The sequence below is a fragment of the Zootoca vivipara genome, chromosome Z1 (assembly GCF_965207765.1).
Source record: "Zootoca vivipara chromosome Z1, rZooViv2.hap1.1, whole genome shotgun sequence".
NCBI classification, from domain to species: Eukaryota; Metazoa; Chordata; class Lepidosauria; order Squamata; family Lacertidae; genus Zootoca; species Zootoca vivipara.
In genome coordinates this window covers 69,350,946-69,378,250 of record NC_142583.1, presented here as the reverse complement: position 1 = coordinate 69,378,250, position 27,305 = coordinate 69,350,946, and the positions used below count along the sequence as shown (strand labels likewise).

Below are 27,305 nucleotides of genomic sequence, written 5' to 3'. Positions count from 1 at the left end.
TCCAGGCAGCTAAGAATGTTCATAAACGTTCCACGGCTCCTTGGTGAACTCATTTCAATATACTGAAACCAGAGCTCTTACAGAAAAGAGTGACGGAGGTTTGAGAAAACAGCTATCTGCATGTGTTCTCCTCAGGCTTCCTCTATCTCATTTGTTGTTGGCGAGTTTGTTTTTTCAAAGTAAATCGGCAAACACCTTCCCCCCCCCTCAATGCCTTAGCATCCACTGTCCTCTGCCCCCTTAGTGGCTCTGCAACCATAGTTCATATTATCCCTTAAGAGATTACCTAAAGCTGGTTTTGACTTTCCAAACGGATATATAGATTAGCAGCCACAGATTCCACCACTCTGCTGTTATTTCCAAAATCTGCCTTTATTTACAGTTCAAGTCAAATCGCATGCAAACGTTCCCCTCCCCCACCCTCCCCGCATTTAAGAATAGCGATTAGCAAAAAAGATGCATTAGAATTTTAAAATAGCAATTAAATATACAAAAATATAGTTTACAAAATAAAAACCCAGCATGTTTTCTTTGTGTCTTTTCTCTTTAAAAAAAACAAAAATTCTGCTGCAGAATTTTATTTATTTGTTTTAGTGTACAAATGTCTCCTCCAGGAGGACGTCTAAGGTTCATAAACTCTCTCTCTCGAATCACACGCTATTTACAAAAAGAAGACCGCGGCAGGCGGGGCAGGAAGAGATCAGGTTGAACCCGGATGGACGAAAACAGTAAAAGGCAACTGAAAGTCATGCCATACTAAGAACCGGCTATTGGAAATTTGCCCCTATTATGGAAGGACTGGGAAGAACAGTCTGTGCCATTTTAATTTATTTTTAGCAAAAAGGGAACCTCACGCTGTACAACGTAATACTGCAAAATCCCTTCCCTGTGTCTTTTGAACAAGTGCTGACACAGAAACAAAACACACTGCCCAAAAGGGGGTTTGAGGATAGCATCCTGCCTCCTTAGCAGACCCCGAAATTATCTGCGCAGGTAATCTTGGAAATGGACCTTTCCACCATCAGAACTTTCTCTGGCCAGAAACTTGCTTAAAAAAATAATATTTTCACAAATCGATAAGGGAACATGAATTGGACTCCAACCTGCCCTGACGGGTTATCTAGTGGAACCGAAAACAATTATTTTTGAACAAATCCAATTAATTCTCTACGTTCGGGTACGTCGAACTATATTTGCTTGGCGCCTTAGCGGTTGACAAAGTTTAGATTTGGGCTGATGGAATTGAAACTCCCGTTGGAAAACGGAGACTCATCAATGGCTACTGGTTATGATGGGAGACCCTCCGGGTTGAGAGGCAGGAGGCCTACAGAGATTCCCCAGTTGCTTGTGAACTGCAATGGGAGAGAGGCTTATCACCCTTACGGCTCCCCAGAGGCGTCTGGCTGGCTGCTGTGGGACACTCGAAGCTGAACTAGAAGGGTCTTTGGTCTGATCCAGCAGGCTTCTTTTTCAGATGAATCCCCCCGCCAAAAGTCTGCGCTCAACTCTACGCAAAGCTGCTAAGAAGCTTGCGGATCCCAGGGTTCCTAATAGTTGTCATTTTTATTTTAAATTCCAATCGGGTCTAGCTTCTACGCATGCAAATGCCCTTCTGCACTCAAACCTGGTTAAAAAAAGGGATTTGCCACATTGTGGGATTTTAAAAAGGGACGCTCCCCTGTTGCAGAATCCCAAAGCTGCCTCTTCTGTGGGATGCTGGCAGGGCCTAGCCTTTTCCTTGGCTTCTGAGTTGTCCATTAACGTGGCAGGAATCTGCGCGGTTTGCTTCCCCCCGCCTCCCTCCCGGGGCACTTAAGGAATCATTTTCTGAGGCAGGAATCAAGCCAGTGTGGATCTCAAGTGCCTAGCAGGGCAGTGGTGGACGTCGGCCTGACTGGTAACCAAATAATCTTCTGTGCGTTGCCGCTAGGCCTCTAGGCACCCACTCTTCCTTTGCAGAGCTGGGCTCTGCTCTCGCTCTCCGTCCCACAGCGTACGAGAGAGTCACACGGACTGCTGCTGTGGATCGTTCTGCAACCATGCCGGGCCCTTGCCTTGTTTTGTTCTGTTCTGGAAGCCACAGGCAATTCGGTATGAGGTAACCGCTGAGCGGCAGAATCTCGGGACACTGTTCCCAATCCACCCGCAAAAAAGGACCACGCAGGGTCTCTTAGATCCCGAGGCGCAAAGAGTGCGCTTGTCCGATCTCACATCCCTCGCTCCGGCATGTGTGCAGCTCAGTCCAAATGGAAGCGTCGGACCTGCATGTGTCCTTCGTAAAGTGCTCTTACGGAAAGAAAAAGGGGGTCGAAAGGAAGAAAGGAAAAGGCCGAGCCCGGAAAGGCCTCTTCTTGTTGCACCGGCGGTGGTCTCGGTGCTGAGGATGTTTCTGCGGTCCAAGCACCCGCGCCTTCCCCCTCCTTCAAGTGTGTCCTGGGAGTTCCTCGCGAGATGGAAGACGCCCCGGCGGAGGCCCCGAGGCCGTAAGCAGCAGGTTCAGAGAGCGGGACATCTCTGGGCAGCAGGCTGCGCCCGAGAGAGGCTCGCGGGGAGCTATACGATGTTGGCCGCCCCGGGAAGGGGCTCCTGGGGGAGTCCGTGGGCATCCGGCTTGCTGTGGAGTTGCGCCAGCTGCAGGACGGCCATGTTGCAGAGCGGGCAGACTTTGCGCACCTCCAACCATTTGATGAGGCACCTGTTTTGGGGGGGGGGGGGAGAGAGAGAAAGCAGCCCCTTCAGTATAGGCAGCCTTCAAACTAGGAATATAGTAACCCAAATAAAGCAGTGGTTTTCAACCAGTATGCCACGGCAACCTGGGGTGCCTTGAATGATGGTCAGGGGTGCCGTGGGCAACACTGGCCTCCATCCCTCTTTCCTTCCCTCCCTTCCTTTGATGCCCTCTTGCATTTCTGCCTCCCAAAGGCTTGTGTGGCTGTTTGTTGCAGCAGCCCTGGCTACAAGCTCTGAAGGTGAACGGTGCCTCTGGGGCTGGCCAGGGGGCGCTGATTGCCAGGAACTGAGGTGCCCTCAGGGTAGGGAAGCAAGCGGGCAGGGGAGTCGAGCCTGCCAGTCTGCCAGCCCTTGTTGTTGCGAATGGAAAGACAAGTCCCAGGCCCTTGTGGGGCAGTGTGAGGAGGCACCTCCTCTCTTTGGGGGCAGCTCCGAGACCAGGGGCGGCAGCAGTGGCTGCCCGGAGGACTCCCAAGGAGAGGGGAGAGGAGAGGAGGCTGAGGGAACCCTCCGCAAGGGTATTCGAAAAAGGGTGAGAGGCTGCCAGCTCTGCAGGCACAACTGGGCTCCTGAGCCGCACCGAGTTGATTTGCCTCTGGCAGTTGAATGGCAACATGAAATAGATCTTAATGAAGAGAAAACTACAGAAAACCCGACTGATGTTTGCTCTGATTTGGGTCTAAACTGCGGGTTTTCCCAGGGAAAGCAGTAGAACAAAACAGCAACTACTCAGACCCATTGCCCCCAAAGAAGTTTGGCTAAGCCTGAAGTAAAAAAGAAGAAGAGGGGAACCATAGGATGGACATAGGCCAAGGATTCTTATGTGTGCTTCCTGCATGGCAGGGGGTTGGACTAGATGACCCGGGAGTCCCCTTCTGACTCTACAATTCTATGGCATTTTCTGGGAACATGGTTGCTCCTCCTGACATGCAGCTGCACATTGCTTGACCACGTGCAAAACCCAGTTCATGGAGGACAGATCAATGAAAAGCTTGTTATTTCATTTTAGACTAATTGCAGCTCCTTTTCCCAGCCCTGCTGCTCCCAGGGTGGCCAAGGAAGCATTAACACAATTAAAACAATAAGATCAAAAGTGAAATGATAAAATTGCAGATCATGGGGCCGAGGGGAGAGAGAGCCACAGCATCAAACAAGGCCTTCGAAAACAAAAAGACTTTCCTCCGCCTGGGGCCATACTAGCCTCCTTAGGGAGGGTATTCCTGGTTGGGGCAAGCAAAGGAGGACCCTCATAATAGAAGGGCTACTACCCACAGATGGTTGTGCTCTGCCAGTTGGAGGCAGCATAATGGGGTAACTGTGCCCCTGAAGGACCAGGTGCGCAGCCTGGGAGTCATTTTGGACTCACAGCTGTCCATGGAGGCGCAGGTCAATTCTGTGTCCAGGGCAGCTGCCTACCAGCTCCATCTGGTACGCAGGATGAGATCCTCCCTGCCTGCAGACTGTCTTTCCAGAGTGGTGCATGCTCTGGTTATCTCCTGCTTGGACTACTGCAATGCGCTCTACGTGGGGCTACCTTTGAAGGTGACCTGGAAACTGCAATTAATCCAGAATGCAGCAGCTAGACTGGTGACTGGGAGTGGCCACTGAGACAGCGGTCCTGAGAGATCTGCATTGGCTCCCAGTGTGTTTCCGAGCACAATTCAAAGTGTTAGTGCTGACCTTTAAAGCCCTAAACGGCCTCGGCCCAGTAGACCTGAAGGAGCGTCTCCACCCCCATCGTTCAGCCCGTACACTGAGGTCCAGCTCCGAGGGCCTTCCGGTGGTTCCCTCCCTGCGAGAAGTGAGGTTACAGGGAACCAGGCAGAGGGTCTTCTCGGTTGTGGCGCCCACCTTGTGGAACACTCTCCCACCAGATGTCAAGGAAATAAACAACTCTCTGACTTTAGGAAGACATCTGAAGGCAGCCCAATTTAGGAAAGTTTTTAATGTCTGGTGTTTTATCGTGTTTTTAATATCCTGTTGGGAACCGCCCAGAGAGGCTGGGGAAACCCAGCCAGATGGGCAGGGTATAAGTAATAAATTATTATTACATTATTATTTTTCTGAACGCCAGTTGCTGGAAACCACAGGAGGGGAGAGTTGCTCTTGTGTTCGAATCCTGCTTGCGGGCTTCCCACAGGCACCTGGCTGGCCACAGGGAGGACAGGATCCCAGACTGCGTGGGCCACTGGCTACAGGGCTCTCCTTACACCCTCAGTATTCCTAGACAGAAGGAGGTCACCCTCAGACTAGATATCCAAAATCCTTTAAATGGAGCGACGTCGAGGATTGGACCTGGGAACTACTGCATGCAGAGCACAGCACCGAGATACGGTCCCTGCCCACCTAAAACCCTGGGGCCAGACCCTTTATATACCACGTGCAGGAAATGCCTACTGCTCCCCAGTCTGCCGTTCCATTCCCTCCCTGCTCCCCAATCCTTCAAAGAGATGCTGACAGATGCCTAACCCTAACCCTAACCCTTCCCTAGGGCTCTGAACCCAGAGATCATCAGGCCGAGAGAGAGACAGGATCCCTCCAAGGAACAGCTGCTGGGGGCAAGGAGCAATAAACGTGGCTCTGTTTTGCTCCACTTGCAAGATTCTCAAGGGTTTCTGTTTGAAGACTACTGGACTAGATGGATGTTTTGTTTTGATCCATATTCTGATATTTTAAAAAACCCACAAGAGGCGCAGATGGAGGCCTTTTTAGTGGCGGCTCCCGACTTGTGGGAAGCTCTCCCTTGGGAGGCTCGCCTGGCGCCTTCATCAGTGTTAGAAATTAGCCAGGCACCATTTTCCATTTCCACTGTGTGTGTGTTCCCCCTTCTTGCATACTGGGACAAGTGAACTGTTTTAAGAGCAAGCTACAGCCAAGCAACGCAGTTGGACTCGTAAAATCACAGAATCGTAGAATTGTAGGAAGGGTCCCTGTGGGTCATCTAGTTCAACCCCCGGCGAACAGACATTCTGTTGTGGCGACCTCATTGAAGGTGCCATTTGGCACCTAGCTTATATATCTGAATTTCTAACACCGCTCTGGATGGTGGCAACATGAGAACAGGGCCTTTTTAGTGGTGGCTCCCGGCTTGTGGAATGCTCTCCCCAGGGAGGCTCTCCCGTCATTACCTATTTTCAGGTGCCAAGCGAATAGATTCCTTTTAAACCAAGCCTTTGACTTTTAATGGGCAAATATCTTTTTTTGTAAGTCGCTTTGAGTTGCCTGTGGCAACTAATAAATTTAATAATCATAAAGCCACCCTGCTTGCATTTGAAACTGCCTTATACTGCATCAGACTGCCAGCCTCTTGGCTTGGTCGTCTTTCTTTCTGAGCTCTGGCACCCACAATCCTTCGAACTTGCGTTGCCAGGGGAATGAGCTTGGCACTTTCTGCAGGCAGCGCTGATGGGGGTCTGGCTCTGTTTATCGTACACGACAATGGATGCTCCTAATGGATGTCCCCATGGCCTGGAATCACAGGGAAGGCTTTCTCCTCTGCGGCCACCACTCTGGCTCTTAGGTTGTGGGTGCAACCCTCAAGAGGAAATAAGGAGGCACCGTCCTCACGGCCAAGGCCCACCTGCCGAGATGCTCACTCCCCCTCCCCCTCTGCCCCCCCCCAAAATTTACAGGCTGCCCACAGGCCCCAGGGGTTTCCAAGAGAGGCCGGAGGCCTTTGCAAACATTTCTCTCCAAACCTTTCTGCGCACTTACTTTCTGTGGAAGGCGTGTTTGCATGGACAGATTCCCAGCTCATCTTTGGGCTTGAACTCCTCCAAACAAACAGCACAGATCTGAAAGGAGCGGGGGGGGGGGGGACAAGGGGAGGAAGAAGAAAGGTCAGTTAGACAGGGGGTGGGAAAGAAGCATTCAGAACCATAGTTGGAAGGGACCCAAGGACCATCTAATCCAAGCCCCTGCAAAGGCAACCAATAATAATAATAATAATAATAATAATAATAATAATAATAATAATAATAATAATAATACAAATTCGTGCATTGCAGGGGGTTGGACTAGATGACCCTCAGAGTCCCTTCCAGCTCTACAATTCGATGATTCTAACCTTGGAATTATCAGCAGCACGCTCTAGCCAACTGAGCTATCCAGGGATGATGGACTCAGATAGATTTCAAAAGAAGAAAACAATATTAGGTGCACAGGAACAGTCCTACTGGCTGCAGCTAATATATTTATATTTGCCAGTTGGAGGCAGCAATGCATGAGGGTCCCAGTTGCCGGAAACTGCAGGAGGAGCGAGTTGCTCTTGTGTTCGAATCCTGATTTCTGGTTTCCCACAGACAACTGTTCCCCCACTTTGAGGACAGGATGCTGGACAAGGTGAGAACCACTGGCCTGATCCTGCAGGCCCTTCCTATGTTTTTTTTTTTAAAAAAGAATTTGAATTGCTATTGCTGCATTGGAAGAAGAGTTTTGATGCCACAAAGCAAGAATGTTTTTGATTGGATTAAAAGGTAAGGATGCCGGGGACTGTGTGGGAGATAATTTTGGTAAAATAAAAATAAGTGAAATAGTTTTGACGGTACCCATAACTGTGCTGGCTCCTGGACTGTCCTGATTTTGCAGGACAATTTACCAGAAATGAGAACAGTACCCTGTGGGTCCCAGGGCTGTATTTCCCAGTTCAGAAAAAACACATTTGTCTCCAATATTCCTGCATTATTCTCAGATTCCTGCATTGCAGGGAGGAGGTTGGACTAGAGGACCTTTAGGGTCCCCTTCCAACTCTGCAATTCTATGAAAAGGACTGGAGGGAAATGTGCCCGAGTCGGAGCCAATTCTTTTGACAGAACTTTCCAGCCTCCTCTAAGGCCTGCTGGGACTCTCAAACAACGATAAGGATTTATAGCCTATAAAAATAACTTCTCCGGCTGCGTGGCAACTGGCAGGGGCAGCCCAGTTGCATAACCAAACTTTCTTTTTTGGCTTTTATTTCCTCCGAGCAGAGCGATAACGGTGTCAGGTTTGTGCTGCTGAAAGGCCAGCCTTCTGAGCACTTATACCAGGGGGCCCAGCACACTCCCCACTTTCCTCCAAAATTTAAATTTTGAGCCCTGTAACTCATTCTGTCAGCGCCGATGGCGCCACGGTAATTGAGGAGGGTTTCAAACTTCTCTTTCCCTCCTCGGCTCGATGTCTCTTCCCACCTTGCCAGGTTTCAAGAGTTACAAGAGATTGAAAACATCCTTGCTGAGCTCAGGGAAAGGTCGAAGGCAAGGTGATGCTTTATTTCACCGGCAAAGGGAGGAGGCAAGATTCCAGACTTGACAAGACTCTTCTCTGGATGGAAAAGAAAGCCCCTGACTTATTTTTGGAGAAGAAAGCTCTACATTATTCACCAGGGGAGAGCACAGCTTATGTGACAGAGTTCGGAAAATTAGATGGGTTTCATATCTTTGCTGGCACTATGTTGATTACAGTCGTACCTCGGAAGTCGAACGGAATCCGTTCCGGAATTTCGTTTCACTTCCGAAATGTTCGGAAACCAAAGCATGGTTTCCAATTGTGCAGGTGTGCCGCAAACAATAGTGGAAGCCGCGCCGGACATTCGGCTTCCCAAAAAACGTTTGTAAACTGGAACACTCACTTCCGATTTTTGATTCTTTGGGAGCTGAAACGTTCGACTCCCAAGGCGTTCGGGAGCCGAGGTAAGACTGTATAGTTAGTGTACTATATTATATATACAGTATATATTACGTTCTTTACATTTGCACTTTTCTGTCCTTTCACTTTAGTTTCTATAACTGAAATTATTTCTTTTCTTTTCTGTTTAAATTTTTCTTTATACTTTTCATTTTACAACCAACACAAAACAAAGATTTAAATTATCCCATATTGTTCAGTATGATGTAACTGAAATCTTCTTAATCAAATATTATTAATAAAAAAGTTAGTTTTATATCTATTTAACTGCCATGACTCCTCTTCAACCCCCCTCCCCAAATACCCTGGAAGCTGGACAATGGGGTGGCTGTTTAGAATTCTTTGATGGGAGATAGCCAATCTCTCACAGAACTACAGTTCCCAGAGTTTCTTGGAGGGTTGGAATCAAGATTAAGGCAAACTGGGGCTGTGGTATAGATCTGCTTGGTGGCTAGCGGAAGGGCAAATCTGTCCATTTCAGTTTCTCTCGATTTCTCATCCCCCCCCCATCCTTAAATTCAGCTTTCCTTGTTTCCACATCAGTTTGATTTTCTTCGTGGGTGACAAAGCCAGCTTACCTCATGTAGGTTGAGTTCTTTGACTTTTTCCTTTAGAATAACCTGCAAGGGGAAAGAGAGAGAGAGTTAGAAAACGGAGGTGGCCTGTACTTGTGCAAACAACAACAACAAACCGCAGTTTATGGAACAAACCTCGGCTACAGTTTGTGGTTTGGCTAGGAAAGGATAAATCAGGTACGGGCGTGTCGGAGTCGCTCCTAGTTAGCCCTGCGGTCATTGGATTTTTTCCCCTTGGTGGTGAATTCTAATTTGGAAGCTCCCTGGGGCAGGGGTCAAATCTTATGGCTTGTTCGCCTGCAAAGGGCTGAGAGCACCACCTGAGACGTTTTGCTCGCTTGCCCGCAGCCTGAAAACAATTTGGCTTTTTAGTTGAAGTGAAAGCTCAGGGAAGCTTTTCAACTATGCCCTGATTGAAATTTGTCAGGGCGGCCGGGTGGTAGCGACATCGGCAGCAGGGGACAAAGAGGAAGAAAAGCTTACCTGTTTGTAGGCATAAAGCTCTTTGTGGGCTTGGTGTCGAAGCCTAGAAAATGAAGAAGAAGAAGATTGAATATGAAGAAGGTAGATAAAACACCCAGAATGGAACAAGAATTCTTGCATTGCAGAGGGTTGGACTGGATGATCCTTGGGGTCCCTTCCGACTCTACAGGTCTATGACTCTAACAGCACATCAGAATCGCCACCCTTCGGAACAGATCACACCAGGCAGTCATTTTTAGGCCTGGTCTGCCCAAATGAAAACAGAGTAGTGAAAGGCTTACTGGACTCTGCCACTCGTACACAGGAAAGTGAACACTTTGCAAGTTTGCCAACGCTATGCAAAAACGCAAAGAAAAAAATGAATAACGTTTTTGTAGATTTGCCTCCGTTAATAGCATGCTCAACCCTTTCTGAGTTCAAAGGCAGAGACCTGTAAGCAAACAGGCAGCACAGTTTGGAAGGAAAGGAAGCTCGTCGGAACCTGACAGTTTGCAACAGGGGTGCGTTTAAAGAGGCAGTATGTCTCTGTGGACAACACCCCAGGGTGGAAATGCTAGCTCAGTGCCCCTTCCCTTTACCACCTTCTAAAGGTGGTAAAAAGAAAAAAAAGAAGAAAAAGAAACATCTGCCTGATATAATTCTCCTCTCTGCTTCTTGTTCCATGGGCTCTTGAATTCTTAAGAATACCGCCAACAAGTTTTAAGACCAGGAACTTGTTTTTCCTGCTATAAATACTCCTGGATGGTTGTTTCAATTGCGGTATTTTTTAATAACTAATGGAAAAAAAGACCTATGCAGATTGATGTTCAAATTGGTACTTCTGTTTTCTTTTCTTTTCTTAAAATTTTTTTTCCCTTCAGCCCTAGCTTCTACACAAAAGAGGAATCCACCGTCTTTCCACCCCACCAGATCTCAGTGGTGCTCATCACAGGGGCCTGAGATTCCCACACACAGATTCTGCTCCTCGGGATATACTCCTTGGAACCAGTTGAAATAAGGTTGAGAGAACCCTTAGCCACCCCAGATGTGCCAGACTCCGAATCCCATCAGCCACAACCCAGTGTGGTCGCCGGTCAAGGATGATGTGAGCTGGGCTTTTTAAAAACAACATCTGGAAGGCTACAAGTTCTCCATCCCTGAGTTGAACGATAAAGGACCCAAGCAGCATTTCTATTTAAAGGAGGCCTCCTTTATCCCATAATCCATGCTACTACATATAATAAATAATAATATTTTTTTATATATACCCCACCCTTCCCGATCCAGAAACCGGGCTCACGGCGGCTAACAACAAATATAAAACATTGATTAAAAACGACAGACAGGAGGCGGGCAGGTGTGGAGGACTCCCTGGTCCTGAATGGGGTAACTGTGCCCCTGAAGGACCAGGTGCGCAGCCTGGGAGTCATTCTGGACTCACAGCTGTCCATGGAGGCGCAGGTTAATTCTGTGTCCAGGGCAGCTGTCTATCAGCGCCATCTGGTATGCAGGCTGATACCCTAGCTGCCTGCAGACTGTCTCGCCAGAGTGGTGCATGCTCTAGTTATCTCTCGCTTGGACTACTACTGCAATGCGCAGTACATGGGGCTACCTTTGAAGGTGACTCGAAAACTACAACTAATCCAGAATGCAGCAGCTAAACTAGTGACTGGGAGCGGCCGCCGGGACCACATAACACCGGTCTTGAAAGACCTACATTGGCTCCCAGTACGTTTCCGAGCACAATTCAAAGTGTTGGTGCTGACCTTTAAAGCCCTAAACGGCCTCGGTCCAGTATACCTGAAGGAGCGTCTCCACCCCCATCATTCTGCCCGGACACTGAGGTCCAGCGCCGAGGGCCTTCTGGCGGTTCCCTCGCTACGAGAAGCCAAGTTGCAGGGAACCAGGCACAGGGCCTTCTCGGTAGTGGCACCCGCCCTGTGGAACACCCTCCCATCAGATGTCAAAGAGAAAAACAGCTACCAGATTTTTAGAAGACATCTGAAGGCAGCCCTGTTTAGGGAGGCTTTTAATGTTTAATAGACTATTGTGTTTTATTTTTCTGTTGGAAGCCGCCCAGAGAAGCTGGGGAAACCCAGCCAGATGGGTGGGGTATAAATAAATAATAATAATAATAATTATTTATTATTATTATTATTATTATTATTATTATTATTATTATTATAGCTTAAAAACAACATAAAATACGACATAAATGTAGCATCGCCAGTCTAACAGACCAAGTTAGTCCTGCTATGGCCAGCAAGGAGACCAGGGAAGTATTTAGAATGTGGGGACCCAGAAAGGTTTCTTCATAGAAAAAGGGAAGGGAAAAAGGAATGGAGGATCAGGCTAAATTGAAGGCCAGGCGGAATAGCTCTGTCTTACAGGCCCTGCAGAAGGAGTTCAAGTCCTGCAGGGCCCTAGTCTCGTGGGACAGAGCATTCCACCAGGTCGGTGCCATCACTGAAAAGGCCCTGGTCCTGGTGAAGGATAATCTGGCTTCTTTAGGGCCCGGGACCCTTAGACTGTTATTATTCGCGGACCTTAGGGTCCTCTGCGGGACATACCAGGAGAGGTGGTCCCGTAAGTACGAGAGTCCTAGGCTGCAAAATCTTCCTCTGTGTGAAACAACTGGTCCAGCCTCCTTGCTGACGTGCTAGCTTTCTAATGCTGGGGTTTGGTTTTTTGACAAAAGGAAGCGAACCTCCTGGTACATTATGTGGTGGAGCTATCTCACGAAGTCCGTGCCATGCATTGCCCCTCAATGTCTCCAGAAAGCCCATTCACAACCCACGGTGGCAATCGACGGACAGATCTGCTGCCCGAAAGGAAGAATGGAGATCTGTGCAGTGCTTTTAGATAAGACGCTCTTTTTCTATACGAACGAACAGAATGCAATCTTTGTAGACAGAGTCGCCCGAGCCTCGGTGCCGCGACAGCGCATAATTATGTATAAATAACTAGATTTAACAGGGAAATAGAAACGGCATCTATGTACATCGTGGGACGGAGAGATACTGCATCTTTGACCTCGCAAGAGGAACAACAAACAACTTGTTGGATCTGAGCTGAAAACAAACCCACTCCCCCAATAGTTTTGTGTTTTAAAATGCAGTTGTTGGCTATGCCTTGGCCAAAAAGGCATTAGCTGCAACATGCGAATGTCACAGAGCTGGAAGAGAGCATCGCCACTGGGGTGGCAGTTAGGACCCCATAATGGTGCTCTTCTTCAAGGGAAAATTGGATGTTGAATGTTTCTACTTGAGAAGGCAACACTTACATCAATTAGTTGGTTAGCTGAATCGTTCTAAAAACCTTTTCATCAACTAGAAAGGTGCTGCAATTTAATTACATTGCTTTTTTTTAAAAAAAAGAAAAGAAATAGTAATAGAAAACTATACTTTAGTGAGGTCTATTTTAAGAGGCTTCTTCCCCCAATCAACCTGCCCTCCAAATGGGAACAAAACTCACTTCTAAGGTGATGACGCCTGCAACAAACCGGTCCAAAATCTAAAAATCAAAGGAAGAATGCCTTTTGTTTTAGAACTATCGGGCTTTTTTGCTCATGTGTACTTTTAAGTGGCAAGAGCCAGGGGGTGTCGCTGTTAAGAGTGTCACACTAGGGTGGCACTCTGTTCAAATCCTCCCTTGGCCATGAAGCTCAATGGGTGACCTTGGACCTTGGGTGCAAACTACCTTGGAAGGTTGTGGTGAGAATAAAAGGGCTGTGGGAAGAATTCAAGTACGCCACCAAAAGCTTCCTGGAAGAATCGCTAACTAAATTAAAAACCCACACAACCAATTGACTAAGATTTGTTTAAATCAGCCAACGTAGCTACATAAAGGAACCTGCACCCAGGCAATACTGGGAAAATACAATTAAACCAGGTGGAGGGAATCTCTGGTTCTCCAGATGTTGCTAGACTACAACTCCCATCGCCCCCGGCCACTGGCTACGCTTGCTGGGACTGATGGGAGTTGTAGTTTAGCCGGAGGGCTAAAGGTCACATGTAATTGCATGCTCTTTTGGGTTTCTCAATCCTGTATCAGGAGTGCCAGAACCGAGTTCCGGTGAGTTCTGAAGCTTTCACTTCCAATTAGCCACAGATTAATCTTTGTTCCAACATCTCAGCTGCAACAAATGTTAACTGTCGTTCCTTTAAACAACTCAGCCTTAAAGCCCATCATTCCAAGTTAACTATGGTTTGTTTGAAACAAGCTAAGCTCAACCACAGTTTCTGGGCCATCCCTGGAAAGAAGATCAAGTCCTTACCAGAGAAGAATGGCAGATCAAGTTGATGGACTATGCCGAAATGGCTAAAATGACTGGAAGAATCAGAAATCAGGAAGACCAAAATTTTTAATAAGGAATGGGGAAAATTTATAACTTATCCTAAAGACCATTGTAAACAGGAGGATTGGAATATCACTTGTAGTTTAACAGTGAATTTTGGATACAATGGAGAGAGAAAAGATTTGGATTATTATAAAAGATGCAGGAGGAAATGATTAACAAAAGGACCCACAAAGGGGAGGAGGGAAGTCCAGGACATTCCTTGGAATCTTGTTTTTATGTTGTATGTAGGATATGTGATTGTAAAATTTTAATTTGAAAAACCAAATACAGTGTACGCTCGGGTTGCAAACATGATCCGTGCGGGAGGCGCGTTCTCAACCCGCAGCATTCGCAACCTGCAGCCCCGCGACTGTGCACGCACAGGTCGTGATTTGGTGTTTCTGCGCATGCACAAGCACCGAAACCCAGAAGTAACCTGTTCCAGAACTTCTGGGTTTGGCACGGTGCGCAACCCGAAAACACACAACCAGAAGCATCTGTAACCTGAGGTATGACTATATATATATATATATAGTATATATTTTAAAAATATCAACCACAATTTACTGGTTTGTATCACAATCCTGCCAACCTAGCAGTTCGAAAGCACGTCAAAATGCAAGTAGATAAATAGGAACCGCTACAGCGGGAAGGCAAACGGCGTTTCCATGTGCTGCTCTGGTTTGCCAGAAGCGGCTTTGTCATGCTGGCCACATGACCTGGAAGCTATACGCCGGCTCCCTCGGCCAATAATGCGAGATGAGCGCGCAACCCCAGAGTCGGTCACGACTGGACCTAATGGTCAGGGGTCCCTTTACCTTTACCTTATCACAATACTACAATTCAACAAGAATAGAAGTACAAACTCCTCCTTGAGGCCACGAAGGAGGGAGGGAGTCATGGTGGGGTGTGAAAAAGTCATGTGTTAGTGTGACTCATTCTCGTCACACTAAATTATAGCTTGGAGCAGTGGCCAAATAGTGTCTTTCTCTCTGATGGGTGCAAAATGTACAGCCTGTCACTGCTGAGCTGATAGTTTAGAAAACCAATCTTTGTGCAAGATGTGGCACAATAGGAGCTAATCCCACACAATAAAATCCCTTTGTTCCTGACAAAGAGCCAGAATGCTGCCCGTTGAATGACTACCCGCCGGCATAGCTGCCCCTTTTTAAAGGAATTTTCCCTTATGCTGAATAGGCTTCCTCGCGAGAAAAGGGAAAACTTGGCAGCTATGCCCACCGGACTTAACCTGCTGTTTTGGTGGCCGGCATGCAGACTTTCTTAAAGCTAAACACACACCATGTAAATATCCTACTCCAACCTGTTTGGTCTGCGCCACTGAATATTCAAACTTCCCAAGTGGCAATTGGTTTGGAAAGGGCTGCCTTTTCCCACTTTCTTCAGATTAACAAGTTGAGCCTGTTTCATCGACTAACCTCTGAACCGTGCTGCTGGGAGAGCAGCTTGCATGCAAGACACTTTGGAGAGGTGGGCGGGGGGGGGGGGGAATACAGACAATTTCTTAACCACAAGTATGCAAGTTATTCGCATGAGAGGGTGAGAGAGAGAAAGAGAGAGAGAGATGGATGCCCTGAAGTGTTAGAAAGAGCAAATTCCTTGAAAAGCTCGCTTCTGCATCCCGACAGCTGTGAAAGGGAGACGGCAGGTTCTTGCGCAAATCGCCAAATGGAAACTACTTCCCTTGTGCACCGGGAAAGACGCACTCACAAAAAACGAAGCCTCTCGAAAACCGGAAAATTGCTTTTCTGAACCAGGATCCTCAGGCCTGCTTAGTAGACAACATGGTCCCCTCTGAATATTCCTGGACTCCAGATCCCATCAGTCTCGGTCAGCCAGGTCAATGGCCCAGGAGTGATGGGAACTGGAGTCTGTCCACATTAGGACGGCACAATGTGAGCTCCATACATCAAAGGAACGCTTCCACTCTGCCGGTGGAAACCTCGGAGCAAAGTTCTCCTAAGCAAGGGAGTTGGGAGACACAAATCGCCTGCTCTCTCTAGAGGCAGCAGGATTTGCTGTCGCCTTTTAGACTGGGGAAGACTAAAAGGAACCCCCTGGCAAGAAGCCATGCCTCACAGTGTGGGTGGCTTACACACAGGAATCTGAGACATTTCCTTGCATCTGCCGAGCTGAACACAGCCTCCTTCTTTCCGAATGGCGTATGCCACCAAGGTGGGTTTCCTCCAGCCTTTGGCACGCGCGCGCACACACACACAGTCCCCTAGCAGCCTGTCTTTGGAATAAAGCGGCCTTTGCCCACCTGCTGCTCTTCTATGTCCTTACCTGATCAAATAGCAGCAGAAGAGTAAGCTCAGGATGAAGACAAAGATGGCCGTGCCGAAGACCACAATGTATATGTTGAGAGGCAGGTTCTGAAATCCAATGTTTGGCATCCTGAAACTGTAATGCTGGAAATCTGAGCTCATGGATGGTCTGGCAAGAAAAACGAAACAAAAAACAAGGCGGTGAGAATTCTGAATTATTATTTCCTGGAAACATTGTACCTTTGATTTCAACGAACCCCCAAAGCGGCTGACAACATTATTTTAAAAAAATGACAGAGAAACGCAATGAAAAGTGTGGGACGGGCAGTTAGCAAGAAGATGCCCTGTGTGGCATTGCACCAAGCAAGCAAATCATCATAAATGCTCATTGTCGTAGAAGTGTCTCATCACTGTATAACCTCTCTGCAAACAGATCAGAGCGAATGCTCAATAAAGACCAGCTATAGTCTAACCCAAGGTTTCCCAAACTTGGGTCTTTAGCTGTTTCTTAGACTACAATTCCCATCATCCCCGACTGGTGACTGGGAGCAGCTACCGGGACCATATAACACCAGTCTTGAAAGACCTTCATTGGCTCCCAGGACATTTCCGAGCACAATTCAAAGTGTTGGTGCGGACCTTTAAAGCCCTAAATAGCCCCAGCCCAGTATACCTGAAGGAGCGTCTTCACCCCATCGTTCAGCCCGGACACTGAGATCCAGCTCTGAGGGCCTTTTGGCAGTTCCCTCCCTGTGATAAGTGAGGTTACAGAGAACCAGGCAGAAGACCTTCTCAGTAGTGGCGCCGGCTCTGTGGAACGCCCTCCCATCAGATGTCAAGGAAATTAACAACTATTTGACTTTTAGAAGACACCTGAAGGCAGCCCTCTACAGGGAAGTTTTAATGCTTTATAATAATAAACTTTATTCACATTAGCCAAAGGCCATTGCAACAATAAAACGATAGTGTGTACACAAACAGATTTGATAAAAGCACAAATTAGAATCCTGAATTATCAACCAGTTGGTGGCCCATATTCTAATTGCCCCAGCAATGAAGCTAGCAACCTTAGCTGTTGTCTGGTCATTGAGGTCTGATGGAAGGAGCAGATGGCAGCTGTTCAATAAAGCTTTAAGGCTTTATTGTGTTTTTAATATTCTGTTTGGAGCCACCCAGAATGGCTGGTGCAATGCAGTTAGAAGAGTGGCATACAATTAATAATAATAATAATAATAATAATAATAAATTATTTATACCCCACCCATCTGGCTGGGTTTTCCCAGCCACTCTGGGCGGCTTCCAACATAAATATTAGAATACACTAATTTCTTAAAGATTAAAAGCTTCCCTAAACAGGGCTGCCTTCAGATGTCTTCTAAAAGTCTGGTGGTTATTTTTCTTTTTGACATCTGGTGGGAGGGCGTTCCACAGGGTGGGTGCCACTACTGAGAAGGCCCTCTGCCTGGTTCCCTGTAACTTGGCTTCTCGCAGCGAGGGAACCGCCAGCAAGGGCCCTCGGAGCTGGACCTCAGTGTCCGGGCAGACGCTCCTTCAGGTATACTGGACCGAGGCCGTTTAGGGCTTTAAAGGTCAGCACCAACACTTTGAATTGTGCTCGGAAACGTACTGGGAGCCAATGTAGATCTTTCAAGACTGGTGTTGTGAGGTCTCGGCGGCTGCTCCCAGTCACTAGTCTAGCTGCCACATTCTGGATTAATTGTAGTTTCCGGGGCACCTTCAAAGGTAGCCCCATGTAGAGCGCATTGCAGTAGTCCAAGCGAGAGATAATAATAATAATAATAATAATAATAATAATAATAATAATAATAATAATCCAGGACCAGTAACACTGTTCTTGTTCCTAGAGATAAGCTAGGTTTGAACACGTGGAGTACATAGATGTATACAGTGCTTCTTTTTCTGGGGGTACGCAGGGGTACGCGTACCCCTAAACATTTTGTGAATCTATGTTTGGCCCTATTGAGGGGCAGTATTTCAATATGAGTAGGAAAATGAGAGTACCCCTAAACATTTTCAAAGAAAAAAAGCACTGGTTGTATGACAGTCCCGCAGTCAAACTGGAATAAATGCTCAATAAAAGTCCGGATGCCGTCCAACCTCTGCGTAAGCAAAGCAAATCAGGACGAATGCTCAATAAGCAGAGAATAAACCTGGAGGAGCCGAGAGAGAGAAATAAGGCGGCTTCCAAAGTGCCCTCGCCATAACTTTGCCACAAGGCAGAGTTAACCAAGTCCCTCCCTTCTTCAGCCTGCCCCCCCCTTGCGAAAAAGAGACAACATGGAGGTTTGTGTAGATGCTAAATGCAAAGCTGGTTTGTCCACCTTGAGAAAGGCTGACAACTCCAGCCCTGCAGAGGCAACACCCACCAAACAAAGCAGAGGGCCAAAACTTTTGCCACCTTCCTCTTTATTTGATCTTCTCAGTATTTCCCTCCCGAGACATTCATACAAGCAGCCCTCTAAGAGGCGCTTAAGACAATTCCGGCAAAATTAGGACTCACATGCTGTGCGGCATCGTGGCGACGGGTCGGACACGAAAGCAAAATGGTTAAAGAACGGACCGGGAGAAAGTTTCCTTCTAAGTGGCTCCTGGCTAAGATGAATAATGCTTTTTGGCAGCTGCGAGAAACAGCCCTCTCATCCGGCAGAAATTCCCTCCTGGAAGCTCCAGCCTCCGCTGCTCAACCTGGCTGCTCTCCAAGGCTCCGAGCTGATCCCTGCCTTGGCTTGGTCCCGGAGACTGATCCTATAGGCAGAGAGCAGTTTCCCCTTTTTGTTTCCAGGCGTGGCTTCCCTATCGTGGCTTTTATTATGTTTGGCTTTCAGGGGGAGGAGGAGGAGGAGGAGATTTCCATTGAGCATGTGGCAGAGACAGAGGAAAATTACAAGCGTCACAAGAATGGTTTTTTTTGCAACTTTCACATGGCGCTCCCCCCCCCCCCAAATTTGACGTAACATAAATGAGATTACCCGGCAAAAGCCAACTCCCACCTCTCATGGAGTTATACATGCTTAATGTACATATGTAAGAGGCTTGTTTATAATTATATTTTGGGAACGATTCATGTTATTTTTTAGCAGGGTTGTTTTCTACTTTCTGGATGTGGCACGATCGTATCATAAAGCAGTTGTGTTCTGTGTCATAAATCAGGCTCTGCTAGGAATTGGTTCCCCCCCACCCAAATGTATTTCTTATCAACTAAAAATTTTCATTCTGAAAGGGTGGCCCAGAGAAAAAAGTCTAGGAGCCGTTGGGCTAGAGCTGGCATAGGCAAACTTGGCCCTCCAAATGTTTTTCGCCTACAACTCCCACACACCCTAGCTAACAGGACCAGTGGTCAGGGATGATGGGAATTGTAGTCCCAAAACATCTGGAGGGCTGAGTTTGCCTATGCCTGGGTTAGAGTGTTGGATGAGGACCTGGGAGACCAGGGTTCAAATCCTCGTGCAACAGCAGAGCTGCTGGGCATGTTGCAAAGCTCGGAGCTTGCGAGACCCCCGTCCCGCACTGACTTAACTTGTACCTATGCACATAAACCAACGTGCGCATATTTTACGCAAAATCTGTGCCGTGGACGGCTTTGTGACTTTAAGAACTGTTCCTTGAGATGCAAGGTGGCTCAGTTGTGGGACACCTGTCCTGAATGCAGAAGAGCCCAGGTTCAATCTCTGCACCCTGCAGGAGGACCTTGTTTTGACTCCTGGAGAGTTGCTGCCAGGAATGGACACCCTGAATTCCAGCATATTTACTGGCTCCCAAACAGACCACTCTGCCCACATGTCAGCGTGGTGTAATGGTTAGAGTGTTGGACTATGACCCGGGGGACCAGGGTTCGAAACCCCGCTGAGCCATGAAGCTGACCTTCAGGCCAGTCGCCATCTCTTGGCCTAACTGACCACACAGGTTTTTTTTGAGGATGAAACGGCGAGAGGCGAGAACGACGTGCCTTGCCTTAAGGTCCTTGCAAGAGAAAGGTGATGTATATAAATGTAACTGACAACAAATAAAAAAGCGGTGAGTCACCAAGTGATGTGCGCAGGCGAGAGGCAGTGCGGTGTAGTGGCTAGAGCGACAGCTCCAGGTGTGGTCATAGAATTATAGAACTGTAGAGTTGGAAGGGACCCTGAGGGTCATCCAGTCCAACCCCCTTGCAATGCAGGAATATGCAGCTGTCACCACAGGGATCAAACCTGCAATCTTGGCATTATCAGCACCACACTCTAAGCAATAGGGCTACCCAGCTCTGACCAAGGCAGAACACAGCGGGAATATAACTTCTCTTGATCTGGGCACTATACTTCTGTTGATGCAGCCTAGAATAGGCTTATTGGTTACTGACCCTTGCAAGCTCCTCAGGGAGCCTTTTCCATCGAGGAGTGGGGCTGAAAAGTCTTTCAACTGCACGGACCTGCACGCCCCCAGCAAAAGGAGGAAATGTTTCACCTGGCAGCCAACAAAACAGCATGTATAATGGAATTCTATTTTTATTCCCAAAGCATATTCACACTCCCACTGCATTTGCACGAACGAGCCTTTCCTGAATTTCCTGAAATTCAGCACGCAAACATGCCCCTAGCCGTTCATGCCCAATTCCGGGACTCCACCTGCTAAAGTTTCTGCAAGTTCATGGTTGAAGGGACTCTACTAGGGAAAAGCTGGCGACTTTATCTGTAGGCCAATTTGCGCAAAAGAGAAAGGATGGAAAAGAGGTAGATATTTAATGCGCCACTTTTGATTTTCAGGTAGGTAAAGGAGGAAATAGACCCCAAGCATGTTCGGAATATTACTTTTTTATTTTAAAAAAGCTCCATTTAGTATCTGATTGGCTGCGTGGGCTATTCCTGTGCACGGAGGGTTCAAGCATCAAACAGGACGTTGCCAAGCTGCTACTCAGTCAATCATTTGACTGCATGACGAACTCATGCAGAAAGGTTTGCTTATTCAAGCTGTGTTGAGAAAGCTGTCGACACGGGGAGGCATTTTTCTACACTGCTGAAAACAGGTTCATTGAGACAACAGCGGTTACTACTCAGCATGAAGGGTTTTTTAAAAAATGTTGCTGTGCAATGCCCTGGCATTTTGTGATACGGCGGCTTATAAATACTTTTTATAATAAATAGAACAAAGATTCCCTTGTTTATTTACTTATTGCATCTACGTCACCTTTTCCTCGGAGGAGCTCGAGGCGATGCTCCTGGTTCTCCCTATGTTATTCTCACAACAACCCTGCGAGGTAGATTGCAGGGGGGCGGGGAGAGACAGCAACGGGCCCAAGGTTGCCCAGCGAGCTTCATGGCTGAGTGGGGTTTCAAACCCTGGTCTCTTACTGCCATAGTCTGACACTCTAACTGTTACACCACATCCTGCTTATGCCCGGGGATTCAGATGCTGCTATCTTAAGAGAGTGCTTCTGTTAGGCGAGCGCTACCTTTACTGGAGACTTGAAACAGGGTCATCTGCTGCGGGGCAAGTGAGATTTCTGCCATTCTGATTACACACTGAGCATGGGCTATGGAGACAGGGCTATTGCAAGCACCTATTGGACAGCGCCAGTGACGCCATTCGTGGAAAGGGTCTCGCCTGCCCCTCACGCTGTTCTGCACCCAACAGGGAGCCTGGCCCACTCTCCCTGCAACAAGGATAGTGTGTTGCTGCTGCTACTGGATAAAAATAAGAGGCGGAATCGAGTTACGGGGTTGTTTGGGTTAAGGCCCCTGTGCTTCCGCGGACGTTTTTTTACATGTTTGCTTCACTCGAGTTTTACCAGCAGGAAAACTAGGTCACTAGCACTGCTGCCTGAATTCCCTGCACTTTATAAACAGTAATGAAAAGGTTGCGGTGTGGGTTAACTGATAGGAGTGATTAATTAATTGGGCAAACAAAGATATGGGCAAGCACAACTCTCTCTTGTGCACAAACCTCTTTTGCAAAACAAACTCTGGCGAGTAATACTCCTCTGGGGAGAATCTTTCCCTGTGCTGTGGGGGGGTTGGACTAGATGACCCACGGGGTCCCTTCCAACTCTACAATTCTACGAAGCCGCCGAACGGTTGCTCCCAAAGGTGTGCCACCAGCTTCATTATCTGTCTTACGTTTATTACGCAGGTGTTCAGAATATCCCACGCTCCCCTCAATGCCCCCTCGCTGTAGCCTGCATGTCAAAGTATCTCCTCCCAACTTTGTATTTCTGATGATGATGATGATGATTATATCAGCCTTCTGTACTAGAGAACCAGTGGAGGGGGGGTTGTGGTTAGAGCAGGCATCCCCAGACTTCGGCCCTCCAGATGTTTTGGACTACAATTCCCATCATCCCTGACCACTAGTCCTGTTAGCTAGAGATCTATGGGAGTTGTAGGCCAAAACATCTGGAGGGCCGCAGTTTGGGGATGCCTGGGTTAGAGCGTCAGAATTCGGACAGGGGAGACCAGGGTTCAAATGCCCACTTGGGACATGAAGCTCGCTGCCTCTCGACCTAACCTACCTCGCAGGGTCGTTGGGCAATTCTACAACTCTGATCATTTTTGACCACTGGCCACGCCAGGTATCGCTGATGGGAGTGAGAGGCTTCCTGACAGCAAAGTGTGGAAAACAAGTGTCACCCACACACAGAGGAGCCCCCTCACCTTGTTCTGGAGCCATTTTCTGACTTAAGAAGACTTACAGATAGAGTCTGGGGAGCTGCCACCGTGAAGCCTGGGCAAACCTGCTCAAATAAAGTTTCTCTCTGTTTTTCGTTTCTCCAATCTTTTAGGTTCAGTTCCCCACATTTCCACATCAGTCTGCGATGGTCGCTTAAATATATATATATATATATGTGTATATATATATATATATATATATATATATATATATATACACACACACTCTTATCTTACTGAAAACGTACCAGCGTTTTAGCACGGCCATGTCCTGTTGGACACATACGCTTGTGCAACCTTGCCTAATAATAATAATAATAATAATAATAACAACAACAACAACAACAACAATATATTATTTATACCCCGCCCATCTAACTGGGTTTCCCCAGCCACTCTGGGCGGCTTCCAACAGAACATTAAAATACAATAATCTATTAAACATTAAAAAGCTTCCCTAAACAGGGCTGCCTTAAGATATCTCCTAAAAGTCTGGTGGTTGTTTTTCTCTTTGACATCTGGTGGGAGGGCGTTCCACAGGGCGGGTGCCACTACCGAGAAGGCCCCTCTGCCTGGTTCCCTGTAACTTGGCTTTTTGCAGGGAGGGAACCGTCAGAAGGCCCTCGGTGCTGGACCTCCGGGCAGAATGATGCGGGTGGAGACGCTCCTTCAGGACTGAGGCTGTTTAGGGCTTTCAAGGTCAGCACCATTTGAATGTGCACATTTATGCATTTATGCAAACAATTCCCCCCCCCCTACTAATTTAACTAATCCATTTGGGTAACCCGCAATGCATGATTTTTCCTAGCATTTGCCAACTGAGGGGCTTCTGAAGATGTATATTGCCCTGAACCACAGAATCACAGTTTGAAGGGGCCCCAGGAATCATCTAGTCCAACCCCATGAAAGGCAGGGAATGGCAGAAACAATTCTGCGTCTTGTCTCATTGCCTAATTTTTATTAACAACTATCTGACTTTTAGAAAACATCTGAAGGCAGCCCTGTTTAGGGAAATTTTAATGTTTGAAGTTTTATTTTGCTTTTAGTGTTCTGTTGGGAGCCATACAGAATGGCTGGGGAGGTCCACCTGAAAAAGAAGTATATAAATACTTTAATTCAAACTATTTCAGGACAGGGAACTCCTATAGGGATGCAAGGGCAGAAGGTGTTTGGGAACAAGCGGTGTCGAGTATTAGGTTTAGACTTGGAGGAAATTCAATTTCAGAGCCTAGCTCCTTTGTCAGAATTGGGCAAGTCGCTGTCTCCTGGCCTCACTTAAGTTCGTTAGGAGGATGAATGAGGTAAACATTATAAACGCAGCTTGGTTAACAAATAATTAGCTGCACATCCGTGCGAGAGAATGTGCACGTATGTGTTTTTTGGGTGGAGCCAACAGACATAGGAGTCCCCGAGCAAAATCTCTCTCGCCAGAGCTGTTCTGCAGCTTCCCTGACCTCCTGGAATAAGGTTGACTGGTGAAAAGAGGAAGAAAATGGGGGTGGTAGTTCTGTGACTACTGCCACAGGAATACACAGCCTACTTGGCATGCATTCAACTCACATTAAGCCACCATGCCCTGTCGAGCACCCACAGCAATGGCCAGAGGAGGAATGGCCGCAGGGAGGAGTGCAAAGAGAATGAACTCCCTGGTGCATCTGCAGCAGCACAACCGGACGCCCTTCGCCTGCCCCAGCTGCAACAAAACATGTCTCTCCTGTATCGGTCTCTGCAGCCACAGCAGGCGCTGCAGGTTCCAACAGTTTGACTTCACCCCAAAGGCGCACTCACTCCTCCGGTGTCTCCCGAGCCAGACGGATGCAAGCAAGAAGTTGTCAGGTGCTGAATACGGTGCCAAGTTAAAGAGGAGTGTGGGAAACCCAAGCGAGGCCTCCGTGGCGGGCTTACCTTCCAAGTCCCGGACTGCAGAATCTGGGACCGGCAGCCGTGTGACACCAGAAGTTGCGTCGACGTAATTTCCGGTGTCGCACTGCCCATCTATGGGCACCAAAATGGCCACCGCCGACACCGGAAATCGCATCTATGCACTTCCGTCCGGTCATGCGTAGATGCGACTTTTGAAGCCGCCAGCGGCCATTTTTTGTGCCCATAGAAGGGCAAATCAGAAAGAAAAAAATGGCCGCCGGCAGGAGAAAATAACGGAGAAAAACGGGAGACGAAGTGATACGGGGGACCACCGGAAAAAGGTAAGTAAAACCGGGGGTTTCCCGGGGAAAACAGGAGACTTGGCAGCTATGGTGGCGGGTCATACCTTGGCACTTGGCTGTGTGTTGACACAATGCCTGGTCTGATGAGGTGCCCCCAGGGGACGTCCACAAGCAGGTCACGAGAGGGACAAAACACTCTCCCTACTTGCACGACCCAGAAGTTAATATTCAAAGGCAGAGTGCAGAGGGGGGTGTTTAGGGGGTGTAAATGGTTCGGTCAACCTGGGCACAGAGTCTCAGGGATGTCGTTGGGGACGCCACAGCTATTATTTAGAATTGGGGTGGATTAGATTTAAATCAAATCAATTTAAATCACGATTTAAATCACTAGTCAATAAGACTTGATTTAAATCATATTTTTATTTTACAGAAAGACTCATTCTCGCTGGTATAATCTTAATATTTGCAACCAGACGAAGGTTTCGTTTTTGGAATAATAAATTTTCAGAGTAGTTTTTACAGTTATATCAAAAATTACTGATTTGGTTATGCTATTAGAAACACATAGACAGATAATTATGAAATTATTGTGAGGTTTAATAAGTTAATAACTGTTTATATTTGGACAACTTTTCCGCTGTGCTTTATTGGAAGGAGAAAAATGATCATTTCCTTAATAACAATTTAAACAATTTATTTAACTGAAACAATAACATTATAGCATATGTATCCATCCATGTTTGTTAACTGATGTGGTTAAACAAAAACAACAAGAAGAACAACCTTAAGACTGAGTATTAGCAACATGAAGAACTTCAAACAAATCCTTATTTCCTGATGAATAGCCTTTGAGCTATAATGTAACTTAAATAGAAAACTTTAGAAAGATTTTTCCTCCAAAAGCATTTTATTTTAAAAATCCGATTAAAATTGAAAAACCCCTGATTTTTTTAAATCCAATTTAAATTCTAAAAAACACTGATTTTTTTTATTTTGTTGAAAAATAACAATTGATTTTTACCCATCCTGTTAAGAATAGTGCATGAGAGGGAGAGGGGTGGCGTTGCGCAGGGCGCGACTGAAATTTGGAACCTTGGGGTCCCCTACTGTAGCATGGCGGCTCTGATCTTGGAACGAGCACAAAGCCATTGCGATGACTCGTAGCCATTGACAGCCGTATCTCTCCCCGAATTGGGCGAAACCCCCTTTGAAGGCCACGAGGAGACAAAACAGGATTCTCTTTCTGCACTTTGCATCCATTGGAGAACAAGGGAAAAAACTGAAAGGAAGGCAAACTTGGCACGAAAACCACAGACATGGCTCGAGAAGAACAGAAGACTGAAACGGCTACGTTTTAAAAAACGAAAAGCCAAATCGAGACTGCAAATAACCCAGATTCGTGGCATTGCCTCTGAGAGGCTCTTCAGAAATCCCAAGGAATAAGCAGCTGCGGAGGATCGGGGCTGGGGTGGGGTGGGGGTGCGAGAGCACTTTGCTCAAGGTGGGGCAAGGGTGTGCTTTGTGTGCTCTCAGCCTGCTGTTTGCTCGCCTCACTTGCCTAATCTTCCACATAATACATCCCTGCAGCCTTATCACTGCTCTTTTATGAAGTGGGCAGTGGCGGGTTTACATATAAGCTAAACAAGCTATAGCTTAGGGGCCCACTACCTTGGGGGCCCCCAAAAAATGTAAAGGAAAAAAATGGATGTACATTTCCAAAATATAACATAAAAAACAAATGGAATAAAACCTAAATACAGCAACAGTGTTTTGTGTTGTGTAGGCTCCTATACGATGTACATATTTCACTTCTCCTACCTAGGCAGTTATCTTTCCACAAGGGTCAACACTGATGCCGAAATCCAGCATCGCCTGAGCTCTGCGAGTGCGGCTTTCTCCCAATTGAATTGCAGAGTGTTTGAGGACCGGGACATTCACAGGGAAACCAAAGTGCTTGTTTACAAAGCTATTGTACTGCCAACTTTACTGTATGCTTGTGAAACATGGACCACTTATAAACGCCATCTCTAACTCCTCGAAAGTTCCCATCAACGGTGCCTCTGAAAAATCTTACACATCACTTGGGAAGACAGGCGAACTAATATCAGTGTACTGGAAGAAACAAAGATCACCAGTATCAAAGCAATGATTCTTCAACATCAACTTCGTTGGACTGGTCATGTTGTGTGGAGGCAAGTGGAAAAAGGTCTTGGACACAAGCTTTCTAGGCACGGAACAAGCGGGAGTGCGGGCGAGCCCTCGGTGTGTGTTTTCGTCGTCAGTAAAACACCACGCAAAGGAATACTGAGAAATCAAGAGGCACAACTTTGTCTGCAATTATGCAAAGGGTCTATTTAAAGTCACGGACTCTTGGTGGAATGTAAATGTCTTATTTTGTCATTGGGAAGCTCGATATAATTGCA

General features: G+C 47.1%; 1 protein-coding gene across 10 annotated transcripts in view; it reads right to left on the bottom strand.

Moving 5' to 3' along the window:
- Positions 1-353: 353 nt before the first annotated feature.
- Positions 354-27,305, bottom strand: part of RNF24 (ring finger protein 24) — a 67,960-nt gene continuing 41,008 nt past the window's right edge. For 9 of the 10 annotated variants that reach the window (XM_035103052.3, XM_035103049.3, XM_035103054.3 and 6 more), the window contains 5 exons: positions 16,075-16,224; positions 9,453-9,495; positions 8,973-9,014; positions 6,445-6,524; positions 354-2,695 (listed from right to left, as the gene is read on the bottom strand). In XM_035103052.3, coding sequence (XP_034958943.1) covers positions 2,554-2,695; positions 6,445-6,524; positions 8,973-9,014; positions 9,453-9,495; positions 16,075-16,217 — 450 coding nt within the window. In that variant the 5' untranslated portion in view covers positions 16,218-16,224 and the 3' untranslated portion in view covers positions 354-2,553. Of the gene's footprint in view, positions 2,696-6,444; positions 6,525-8,972; positions 9,015-9,452; positions 9,496-16,074; positions 16,225-18,576; positions 22,287-27,305 lie in introns of those variants that run through there. The other variant, XM_035103051.3, reaches the window with a different exon arrangement.